This window comes from Micropterus salmoides, unplaced genomic scaffold, assembly GCF_014851395.1.
Source record: "Micropterus salmoides isolate LMB-PRFRI ecotype aquatic unplaced genomic scaffold, ASM1485139v1 Ms_hic_scaffold_11, whole genome shotgun sequence".
Taxonomy (NCBI): domain Eukaryota; kingdom Metazoa; phylum Chordata; class Actinopteri; order Centrarchiformes; family Centrarchidae; genus Micropterus; species Micropterus salmoides.
Window position 1 is genome coordinate 15,296,090 of NW_024040152.1, and position 12,614 is coordinate 15,308,703.

A 12,614-nucleotide genomic window follows, 5' to 3' on the forward strand; every position below is an offset into this window, starting at 1 on the left:
CCAGAGTGTTAGGTGTGTTGCTCTCTTTGAGGGGGAAAGAAGTGGATTATGTTAGGTCAGCTCTGGCCAGATCAAAGCAAAAGTCTGACAAGAACCGAGAAACCTCTGAGAAATATATGCAAGCAAGCATGCGCGTGTACGCACACATATACACATACACAAATACGCACACACACACTTGGCAGAGGACTGCCTGTCAGAATGCCAGAGAAACTACTCTTTGAGCTCTTCATAAATTTACTTTGAAGGAGTTTTGACTGGGTAATAGCTTGTATGGAAAATACAGAGAAAACACACACACACGCGCGCGCGCGTAGACACACACAAATTGCACAACCACAATCTCAAAGCCCCTTCTTTATAATTGCAACTGTGACAACAGAATTGGAAGGAAACACAGCACCACTGGCATTAATTAAAGAGAATCATATTTTATGAAGCAATTCTCAGGAAGTAAGTGCAGCACTGACCCTCCAGCCCCACCCCAGACAGACAATGTCAAATAAACTAACACATTTAAATTAGGGCATAGACCAGACCAGTCTGGGCTAGGAGCAACATCACCCTACTAGCAACACGCCTTAGCAACCCGTAAGTAGGCCTATAGTGTTGGCGAGGTTACTAGAGCAGAACTGGGCCATGTACAATGCTGAAAACACGCACACACTGGTTTCTGTGGGTATATGTGCCCTGTCACTGTGGTAGGATAAGCTTTTCATGGTGCAACATGCAGACCCTAAACCTGGTGAGTACAACGTGTGGCACTCCTGTATTTCCTTGATATAATTCATGGCCAATGCAGCCAATGAAGACCCTGTTTGAATTCTGGAGCACCACACATTTTGCCTCCCAGGTAAGGGGCCAATAGAGAGAGGGGTTGAGCCTGAGGCTGCACCAGGATCTCTTACAAACTCAGGCACGAGACTAGCCTGGAGCATACTGCGCTAGGCTGGACTGGATTGTTCAATGCATAAAATTTAACCAGACAGTAAATCCAATAAATCAAAGCAGATTAGGACAACAAGGTAAATCAAAAGAGGAGCAAGTCAACAAAATAAAACAAACTGAACCCGACTACTCTAAACACCAAGTGATGGATCAGAAAAGGCAGGACAGTGCAAAGCACAGCGCAGGACTATACATCAAACCCAAGAGACAGATATCTCAGAACAAGCAAGACAGTCGTGAATGTACTTAACTTCCTCGGGTAACCAAATCTCTGAACAAAATTTTATACAAACGACTCAAGAAGATTCTAGAAATTAGAGTAGCTAGAGTGTGTGTGTGTATGGTGCGCATTGTGTGTGAGTGTTTGCAAGGCCACACATGTGCCTGTGTGGGATGATCAGACTACTTGAGGCGATGCTATAGATTGCAGCTTCGTGAGGGTAGAGGAAGATGAGGATCATTGGCTGAGTGATGTGCGCATTGTGTGATAAATATGCATGCACAGCAAGTGTGTGTGTATGTGTTTTTCAGAAATATCAAGAGTAGAAAAACAGGGAAGGAGAGCTCTACAGATTCATGCTGCAGTGGGGTTTTACACATGATTATTGCACATGCAATACACATACACAGCATGTACCCTCTGAACATAAAAAGCACAGAAATACACAAGTATAGACACACTTATGCCTTGACTGGTTTGAGGCCATTAGTGATATGAAGTTTTTGGGATAACATGCACTGCAGCACAAACAGGTACTTTAAAGATTAGGTGATCAACAGGATACCAACACTTTATCATAGCCACTTCCAGCCAAACCAGTCCAGTCTAGATCAGCATAGCCAACAGACACGTCACAACCATGTTGCCCCTCAGCACTCATCCAAAGTGAGCTTTTAAATTTTACGGTCGGGACTGAGCAGAGGGGAGCATAGCATAGATCTTTGACCAGTGCATTGGGGAAAGTGAAGGACATTATACTATATTACCCAGCAGGCACCAGGTGGTGGCGGTGCAGAGGACACCATGGCAACGCCATGAAAATGCCATGGCAACACCATAGCAACTGTGGCCTCATTTGCTCGCTGGTGGTGTGGTACAGCCCAGACTTGCTACAGTGGCATGGTCGTCAGATACACACTTCAGTCACATCAGTAATAGTAACATTGTTCATTAATTATTTCATCAATCAATTAATTGATCATCATCATCAACAATCAGTCAAAAGGAGCAAGAACACAGTATCTACTGGTCTCTGTTTTTTGCTAAGTGAGAGACAGACAGAGGAATGAGCTGATTTTAAAAAGGAAGTGATCAAAGGAAAAGAAGCAAAGGTCAATGGATGGGTTAATTAACAAAGGGATGTGATCACCATATGATAAAACTTTAAAAGAGGAGAGGTGGAGAATGTTCATAGCTTGTTAATGAAAACCAGGAGAAAGTGCGGAGGAGAGCGGGAGAAAGCAAAAGAGACAGCAGACTGTGCGAGAAACATACTGATGTGTAAAAGCAGTGAGTGTCGAAAAGTAATGTTAGGTAGTACGAGAGGAGTGACAGACTGATAGCTATAGTAGATACAGATGAATAGAGTTTAGACTTTTACTTGTCTTTTTTGTCACAGGCACTAATGTCTTCACAGTCATATAGGAGGAATCGAAATTCGAAAAATGATTTCAGTGTCTAGAATCGCTACAAAGCTAAAACATTTAAAACTATTTCATCTAACACTTCCTCCAAATATACCAAACTTAACTAATATATATATACATGTATGTATATATATGTATATATTTATTTGTACATATATATTTCTTTATAGATAAATGATAGAATTCAAATGATAATTGAATACAATAAAATATCTCAGTTAAATCACAGTATAACATGGTACATTCTCAAAAACATAGTATATTTTAATATATTCTTTTTTTCTCAGCATAAAATAAAACAAACAAAACGAAATAACCATAGGGTTTTTAAGAGTCACTTCTGTTCATGCAGTCACAGACTTAAGTATTAGCGCCTCAATAGAAGTCAATAATGCTTAATGACATACCAGGTTTAAGCCCTGTTGATTGGTTGAAAATAACCGTATTGTACTACACAGGAAGCAGTCAAACTGTTGCTGTGGTTTCCACAGTTGGGGTGCAGAGTAGAGCGAGCTAACTACCTCAGTGAAAGGTGGCTGCCCTGGGTCCTAAGCATTTGCTACAATTGAACTACACAACCCCCCCATCACAAATCTTTGAGATTTCATTCCGCTAAACATGCAATGATTCTGGGGCTTTCCAACGGATGAGAAACGACAAAAGCGTTCCTCTAACAAAGACAGATTCTTTCAAAAAATTGCCCCACGCAGACCTACAAAAAAGCAGTCCATGAGCAGATAAAAGGTACAGTCTGCCCTCGTTGAAAGGCAAAGCAGTTAAAAGGGGAATTGTGAAGGTCGACTAACCCTTCGATCTGTGACGACATGCACAAACACAACGCAGTCCCTCACATAGCAGGTCAACCCCATCCCCCCACCCCCCCTTTTAGCCATTATCAACAGCATCCAAAAAGCTACAAAGTCTAAAAGTAGTTGTTCTTTTACTACATCATGTCAAAGCTACATTCAACTACAATAGAAGAAGAGCTGGGCTGTGGCTGGTCTTAGTGTGAGAAATGAGGTGGATATGTTGACCTTGTGAAAATGGATTGTATGCATTGCAATGTTGGCAACACTGGCACAATTAACACAGTAGATGGCTTTTGGCACAGCTCACAGAAGGTACAATGCTACTCTGTTGAACACATAGCATTTTGCAGTCATACTGGTCAGCCAGAGCCAGGTGCTGTGGGCTTTAACTCATTTATTACAATCACATTTGACCAAATTAGATGAAGCATATCCTCCCAATATAAAAATCATTGAGGATGTGGAACATCTGACTCTGGCTGAAACAAATCATCTCATTTCAAACTAGAAGAAAAACAATTACAATGTCTCAGATGCAAACAGATGTGCCATTGCATCCTTGTCACATTGAAGGTGGGAATATTGCTCAAAGTCAAACAGTCATCTGATAATCTTAATAACAGGAGTTATTACTGACTGCATTCAGTGAAGTCTCAGCTATTGTGTATGCACCTCAAATTGGAACTCAAAACATTCACAGTATATCGTTCAGTCTTATTTGCCAAAAGGAAATAGTCAAAGTACAACATCATTTCCTCAGCACAAGTATCTGTGGTACTTTGTTATGTGAACCTTGATTACAGTGAATTGTATTGTCCATAATAGCAACATGAGTTAACATCAAGTGAATAGTTTTCCCACATATTTCAGCTAAATATGTTACCTGTAGATTGTGCAGTTACAACTGTGGCACGCATGTTTGAAAAGAATTGTGCTTCATTTAATCCATCATCTACAAACTCTACCAAGGTACAGTAGTGTAATAAAATAATATCCTAAGAGAGCTTTTATAATACACTGCACTTGGTTTCAACTCCCCTCACTTCCTCTGAATAAATCCTGACTGGCCACTTTCATAAAAATAATAAAGTTCATAGCTGCGCGCCCCTTGCTCTGCATCATGTAGCTACAATTATTAAACTCACCAGAAGCCTCCTGCAAAATTATCTCCAACACTTATTTGAATATTATGCAGCCATCTAGTGCCAATTACAGATATTGCACGAATCATTCCCTTGATCCACTTTCATGATGGTGAATTATGCATTGTTCATATGTGGAAAAGAAAAGATGGGGTTTTATCTATGAAAAGAAATTACTTGAAAACCAATCTTGCTTAAAAGCTCTTGAATGGAAATTTAGCACTGCTATTGAATCATTCCTACTTCCAACACTAGCCACATCCAGCCTCCTCTTTATTAAAACACTAACACAGTGAGAGAAATATATTGATAGAATAAAAAAGAGGGTATGGGGAGAAAAGTCTGAGTAAGAAAGAAACCAAAAGACAGACATAAAAGAAAATCTGCTACATGTCTTTTTTGTTCTTATTGTTATTTCTCTTTTAAAGTTCAGTTTGTTGTTCAAATACTTTTTGATATTCAACTGTGTTCGAGCTCTGGTTGGACCAGAGGTGACATGACAAGCTCCAACAGGGAAGAGGAGAAGTGGTTTCTGTTCAATCTGATTGGTTAAAAGGATTTCTAGTAAAACATGACATCACATAAATGGTCCTGGGGTAGAGCTAGATGGGTCTGATGGTGTCATGAGGTCACTGTGGGCAAATAAATAGCACTGTCCTCATTGCCCAGTGAAAGGTGATCAGACAGAGTACATGAGAGAGCTGACTGCATTGCTTTTCATATCAACGGATTTACAAAAGAGAAGAAGAGGGGGAAGTCTCTCCAACACCAAGAAGCAGTCCACCAATCCAGTTAAAAAGCCAGCAGCCAGAGAGGACAGGGAACCAGAGTCTATTGACCAAACACTGGTAGAGGGTGGGTCTCTCCACATCCCACCGAGGTGCGTTCTCAAAGCCAGAGGGAGGGAGACGTTTTGAGCATAAATCTGTGTGTGTCTGTGTGCTCGTGCATGTGTGTGTTTGTGTGTACAAATATGACATCATTACTCACAGGTTGGAGACTACTCTTATCCACTGTTGTGACTCGGGGAGGGGAGGAGAACCGAAGATGACATCACAAAGCTCATTTCTGAGCGGAGAAGAAGTTCAGGAGCTGCAGTCCCCAGTGATGCAGGCTCGCCTTCACTCTCATCATCATGGGAACCATCCAAACGGATGTAGCTCACCCTGGTGTGGCGTCTCACTGTTGCCTTCACTAGAACGCGTACAATGGAGCAGGTGGCGGTGTTGGTCTCACACAGAGTAGTGTTCGCAGTAGAACTACTGTCCATATTAGTTCCCGCAGTGATGGTCGCTAATTGATTACCTATGGTCACCAAGGCAGCCGTATCTCTGGTGTCATCCCTGGGTCCAGCTGCCATGGCACCACGGTTCTCAAAAGCAGTGGTGCTCGCTCCCACGTCTCCCTCTCTCTTCTCCCCCTGTCATACTTCGCTCTCCAAGCTGGAGAAGTGGGCCGACCCTCGGCGCGAGCACAGGCTCTTGGCTTTGAGTGGCAGGTGGGGGGAGTAGAACCTCCGTGGCTGTGGCACTGAGCGCAGTCTCTGATACTGGAGTTTGGCACTGGCCGAAGCCTGAGCTTGGCCCTGGCCTGCCATCCCTACCCCTGCTGGTGGTGAGACGGTGGATGAGGAGGGCGGAGGTGGGATGGGCATCGGGAGGGAGGTGGGAGACATGGACGGCTGCTGGGGTGGCGACGGTGAGGGCTGTGGTGGATGTTCTGTGGGTTGTGTGCTGAGGCTGAGGTTAGATTGGCTGCCTGATTTGGCCTGGCTGGGATCTGGTTTGGGGGGCAGAGGCTTTGGGCGAGAAACTCCGCTGAAGCTGTGGCAGTGGGGGAGAAGCTCTTCCTGGCTATGGGAAAGCGCCGTGGTTCCTCTCTTGGAGTGTGAGGTGTGTGAGCGGCTGTGTGGGTGTGGGTAAGGATGGGGTTGGGGGTAGAGGCTACAGGAACACATGGTGGCCCGTCCTGCTTCGTCCCCTCTGTCCCTAGCTCGCCCTTTGCTCTTCCCTCCTCCACTCTTCCACTTTTTTTCTCCCTTCACAGGGATCTTGTCCATAGACCAGTATCTTCTAGGAGGAGGGAAGGCTGCAGGGGGTGGCGGCCACTGTGAGCCGAGCCCTCCACTCCCTCCCCCTGATCCCCAGCCTACTCCTGGACCAGAGCCCCAGAAATCAGTACCAATCCATCCCTCTGCCCGAGTTCCTAGTAAGGAATCATCCCGACTGTTGATACTGCCCCCTTTCTCTCTAGAGGGGTAGGTGCCAAAGAACCAGCCTCCTCCACCTATGCCCCCTATTCCAGTGCTGCTTCCCCCTGCACCTCCTTCCCAGTATCTTTCAAAACGTCCAAACTCCCCTGACGAGCCCTCATCTGAATAACTGTCCTCTGCCCTGGCCCTGTCCCTCTCTGACTCAGACACTGCCCCCCTACCTGCTCTCCTTCCCCTCTCCTCCCCCCGCTCCCTCCCTCTCTCTCTCTCTTCCTCTTCCTCCTCCTCATCATCATCATCGTCATCATCCTCAGAGTCCCACTCATGGAAGGACAGCCCTTCTCTTGTCTGCGCTTTATCTTTTTCATAATGCATTAACAAAGGACGCCGCTCTCCGAGTCTACCACTGTCTTCTCTGTCCATCCCTCCACTTCTTCTCCGTTTGGAGGATGGAAGGAGTGGGTGGAGGGATGTTGGAGGAGTATTAGAATTATCTCCTCTCCCATTCACCCAAAATTTGACTGATGCAGGGAGTTTGGTAAGGTTAGGGTAGCGCTTATTGGGGGTATGATGTCTGGAATGAGGGCGTGAGGATTTGGGACGCCTCTCCCTGCTTCTGCTGCTGTCCTCCTGTTCCCTTTCATTGCCCTCGTCTCCTCCTTCTCTCCTGCCTCTCTCCCTCTCTCCTTCCCATGAATCCCGCCCCTTTTCCCCAAATGTGCTCCGATACTGGCCAGAGAAGGAAGAGTAGTCTTGTATTCCTCCTTCCCTCTCTCCTTCTGCCTCTCCTTCCCTCTCTGGCTCTACATCTCCCTCCTCTGGCTCAGAACGTCTTCCCCCAGTTGATTTCTTTCTTTTCTTTGTCTTCAGTGCTTTCTTCTTCTTCTTTTTCACCTTTCGCCTCTTCCTTTCTCTCTCTCGCTCTCTTTCCCTTTCTTCCCTCTTTTTCCTCTTTTTGTTCTTTTTCTTTTTTTTCTTCTCTTTCTCCTTCTCTTTTCTCCTCTTCTTTTCCCTTTTTTGCCTCTCAGCATCACCACCAGCTCCACTCCTCTCTCTCTCACTCCAGCTTGCCCACCACTCTTGGAGCTGAGACAGTTGGCTTCCCCCTCTCTCCCTCTCTCGTTCCCTTTCTCTGTCACCCCAGGATGTGCGTGGTTTCCTGGGGGGTATGGGTGGTGGCAGGCGCCCGTGACTGAAGGATCGAGGCCGGATGATTGAGCGTTCCCTTTCCCTCCCCCTGCCAAGGAGGAGGCTTGACTCCTCCGTCAGCTCCTCATCATCATCATCATCCTCTCCATCTATTCCTCCAGTCCTGTCTCGTGTGCTCCTGGAGGAGCTGTAAGAGTAGGTGGGAGAGGTGGAGCGAGAAGATGAGGCGGATGAGGACGTGGATGTGGATGAGGTGGTCGACGAAGAGGACGAGGACGTATAGTGCAAGGATGCAGAAGGAGAAGGAGGGGTGTATGAAGGGCTGAGGGGAACTGGCACAGGAAGTGAGAGCGGGGGAGAGAGGGGGCGTGCCCTCCTCCCTCCTCCCTCCCTCACTCCATCTCGTGCTCCTCCCCTCCGCCCCAGGGGCAGAATATTCTCATATAGGGGCCCTCCAGGCTCTTTGGGCTTCTTGGGCCTGCGCTTCCTCCAGAAGGATGAGGGGAGAGGGGGAGAGGGGTGTGGCAGCGGGGGTGTAGGAGGCAGAGGGGCCTGACTCTTAGGAGGCAGTCTGGGAGTGCCCAGAGGTTTAACGGCCCCTTTCCCCTGACCTCCGCTGCCACCTCCCACCACCTTCTTCCCCACCCCATGGTCCATTCCCTTCTCTGAGTAGAAGGCCACACTAGCTGGAGGGGGTTGGGGGTGGCCCCTAGGCATAGTCTTGGGGGTCTGGGACCCTGCCTGCTGCTCCATGCAGGGCCCCAGTCCCTCAGGGTCAATGGGACCATAGTATCTCTTATAACCATCAAGTCCCCCACTCCCTCCAGCTGTTGAAGCCCAGTTTGGTGGTACTTTCTGAGCAAAGGGTCCCATGTCAGTGATGGCCCCTCTTACAGCCATTGGGTTGGTGGCTGTAGCAGTTTTGGGTAGCCTCCAGCGATCCACCACAGCCAGTCTGCGGTCTGGCCGGGGCAGGAAGGTGGAGCACGGGAGGGGTGCACCAGCAATGGGGGTGTTGGAGGGACCCAGTGCTGTCCCAGAATGCACCACGGTGGGAGGAGAGCCCGGTAGAGGTGTTTTGTAGACGGGCTGCGGTTGTTGCTGTTGTGGTGGTTGCTGCTGCTGTGCCATGACAATTGTTGGATTGGTCATAGACGTTGAGACAACATGTGGCTGGGATGGGACTGTAACCATTGCAGTGTGGTGATGAGTAGGCAAAGATTTAGCTCCACCTGGCACTGTTTCATCCTCAAAGCTACAGCAGCTATACATGCCCTGAGAAAAAAGCACAAATCAGAAACAAAGATTCAGAGACATGAAACTTTAAATGAAATTGAATAAACAGTATTTTCTGAAATTAAAAAATGAAATTGATTAGATGTGTCACTGGAAATAAAAGGTACAGGAATATATTGGCAAAAAAGGAAAAACATAGATGTGTACAGATGCAGCAGAATACATGAGCAACAGAGAGAGGGAGAGATTAAGAGGGAAGTGAATGAGAACAGAAAACATGAACAGCAATCCAAATAAGTTCCAGTTATCAAAAGAATTGCAAGATTGCTATTTTTCAGATAAAATCCATTCCTATCAATAGTGCGGTTGTACAGTGCATTGTTTGGTTAATGAAACTGCATACATAAATGCATAAATTACAACCACAGTGGTGAAAAAGGATAAATTATTATCATTGAAGCTACAATAATCACATGCATATGGTGTGTGGGCTGGTTCTGTCAAGGTCACAGATATCCAGGGTGTGAGCGAAATTGAATTTCAATCTCCCATATTGACCTAGTAGAATTGAATTGACCTCATACACTCACACTCAGTGGCAGATAAGGGCACGCACAGGCAAGAACACATATGCTTACACATGTTTGTGTATGTGGTTACATGCACAGCATTTTAGTTCCAGTCATGTTGTCTTGTTATAGTGTAGCATAGCTTAAGGGCACTAAATTGTAGAACCACTCTGTGGGTGGCACATAAAGGGTTTTTAACAGGGTGAAAGTTAAAACATTAGCTGTGGACATGTGGATATAACATTCCGAGGAGCTAAAACACTTCACTTTATTTTTTCTTAATGTCTGTAAAACAGTAAGTCATTTAGTGTGCTATTGCAGAAAAACACTAAACACACAGACAAAAACACTTACCCTGCTGATTGCCAGGAGAAAATCCAATTTGCCAGAACTGGTGGCCATGCAGTGGCGCAGTTTCCAGTAGACCAAGTGTTCCCAGGCAAACACAAGCAGACTGAGGCCCATAGCCACCAGCAGCATGTAGAAGACCCCGGCCATGTTGTCAATATCCAGTTTACTGCTCATCACCTCAATTTTGTCATTATGGCAGATACCAGACAGCCAGAGGCGCTCCAGCATCTCAATCTCATCTGGAAAGGGGAACGGTTGGAGGAGGTGGGCAAGGATAAGTAAGAGAAAGGGAAATGGAGGAGGTTAAAAGTGGATAAAAGTAGAGCGTATGAAAGAAAAGAGAGAAATTTGAGAGAAGAGAAGATAAGAGAAGATTTGAAATGCACAATACATAAAAAAAAATACATAAAGGGGTTAAGAGATGAGGAAAGAGATCATGTTGAATATGAAAGGAATTAAGGCTGGGAGGCTTGGGGTTATTTCAAGGAGATTTATAGACAAGGGACAATAGATAGTGACAAGAGACACACATAGAGACAGAAAAAAGCTAAAGGATTTAAGCAGTAGTAGAGTTCTACAGTATATCTTGCTGTTTGCCCATTATCCAAGGTGACTCCTCAAGGTCAAAGGTCAGCAATACAAAAAGCAGCACTGTGTCCAAAGTAATGAAGAGGAAGGAGACTGAGACACACAGAAAGAGAGAGAGAGAGAGTCCAAAACAATGAAGTAGCACTGAGAAGTAAAATGGCACCGACAACCTAATCTCAACATTGTAACCCAGTGTAAATGAGGAGAGGAGGAGAAAGGAGACCAGGAGCCACAGTGAGATGCTTGGTTGAACAAGCATGGGTGAGAGGGAGAGAGATAATGAGAGAGTTGGGAAGAATATCTTACAAAGAGAGAGAGAGGGAGCGGCATTCTTTCTCTGTCCACGAACTCGTCAGGGGAAATGAGACAGACACAGAAACAGAGAGAGTCAGAGGGAGCTGGAACAAGGGACGCAGAGATGGAGGACGAGAGGCTGAGATTGTGTCATTATGACAAACAGCAGGAACACTCCTCAGCTTGAAGAGGATGAGAGGAGAGAAAAATAGGGAAAAATGTGAAAACAGAGAAAGAACCGATAGGAAGGGACAGAGGCAGAGGGAGAAGATCATATCATTTAATTGTGCAGGAGGGATGGTCAGAATCTCCATCAAGGTGGTAAGCTCTGGGGGATTCAGGACTCAAATCTGTTAACCTAACAGGTACCAGGCAATACCGCTTTACCCACTACCCTGCCTTTTATGATCTCACTGGCCTAATGATTTAAAGCTGCCCTGCTAAACCTGTGATTGGCTTGCAGGGGTTGCTGGTGTAACCATAGTGATTGACAGACAGAAGATGCAGCATATGATTCATAATGGAATTAACGAGGGGTATTCTCCAACAGTACTCATGAGAGCTTTCTGTTACACTAATAGAAATGACGGCATGAGCAGCACTGCAATAACCAGGTCTGGAGGTCGCATTTTACTGTCTCTGAACTATTTCAAGTCAGACTGCTTAAGCGGGGTTTAAAAACTCACAAGTAATGCTTCCACTCGCAACACTGCACTGCTCTGTGAAAACTCAAGTTCTAGCTTTTCATTCTTGCCATCATTAGCTGTGCTTGCATAGCTTAGATGAAGCCGACTCAGTCATCTGTGTGATCTGGCTAATGTGTCTCCTGTAGAACATCATTAGCCAATCAGCCGTGGCCTCCAGCTACAGCAACAGATGGACACAGTACTACTGCAGCCCACTGGCAGACTCAGGTAACAACTCCCTGTCTCAAATTCACTCATACGCACATACATTCCAAGACACAAAGGTCTGTTTTTAACTCTGGAGTACAGCCCCATTGAAGAGGATTTATCTGTGTCATTGACCTTCAGTAGCAGCTGCGTGTCCAAACTGGAGCCTGATGTGAAAACAGCAAGTGTCTTAGAGAAGGGTACAGATAAACAGGTAGTCTCATGTCTGTCCTCCACTTCACAAGCCCCAGTCGAATCCTTTTTTTAAGCTCTAAGTCTCATCTCCTGGTTTTCCTGCCATTTGACTTCCAGCGATTCACCTTCCGCTTCCTCGTCCTCCTCTTCAACAATCTGACTCGTTCTCACTGTTTCTTCCCTTCTTCCCTGAGACCTTTGTGATGGCAGTTGTCTCTACCTTTCAGTCGTAGCCAGCTCAGGCCTGCCAAATCTGACTGGTGTGTCAAATCCACACGCCACTTCTGTCATTCCTGGCAGGTCAGGTCAGGTAGAGCTGGCACACTACAAACCCATAGTTGGCATGCACCACAAAGACGTTATTTAATAAAGGAAAGTGTATTTGTGTGTGTGTGTGTGTGTGTGTGTGTGCATTTGTAAATGCCTGCGTGCATGTTCGCATTTTGCAGTGTGCCAGATGTGGCATGATGCCAGACATGTCCAGAGATGCTGAGCTCCACAGTTGTTGAGCAGTGAACCATGACCCGTACAATCCTGTGCTTTTATCACAACATGACAAACCTCTCTCTGCATTCATTGCA

At 45.9% G+C, this 12,614-nt stretch overlaps 1 protein-coding gene across 1 annotated transcript in view; it reads right to left on the reverse strand.

Annotated features, from left to right (window-relative positions):
* Nucleotides 1–320: 320 nt before the first annotated feature.
* The window catches only part of LOC119897497 (glutamate receptor ionotropic, NMDA 2D), a 47,884-nt gene continuing 35,590 nt past the window's right edge, over nucleotides 321–12,614 (reverse strand). Inside the window, exons 15-16 of the mRNA XM_038711244.1 lie at nucleotides 10,067–10,302; nucleotides 321–9,182 (exon numbers count right to left, since the gene is read on the reverse strand). Of these exons, the coding sequence (XP_038567172.1) occupies nucleotides 5,970–9,182; nucleotides 10,067–10,302 (3,449 nt within the window). The 3' untranslated portion in view covers nucleotides 321–5,969. The remainder of the gene's footprint in view (nucleotides 9,183–10,066; nucleotides 10,303–12,614) is intronic.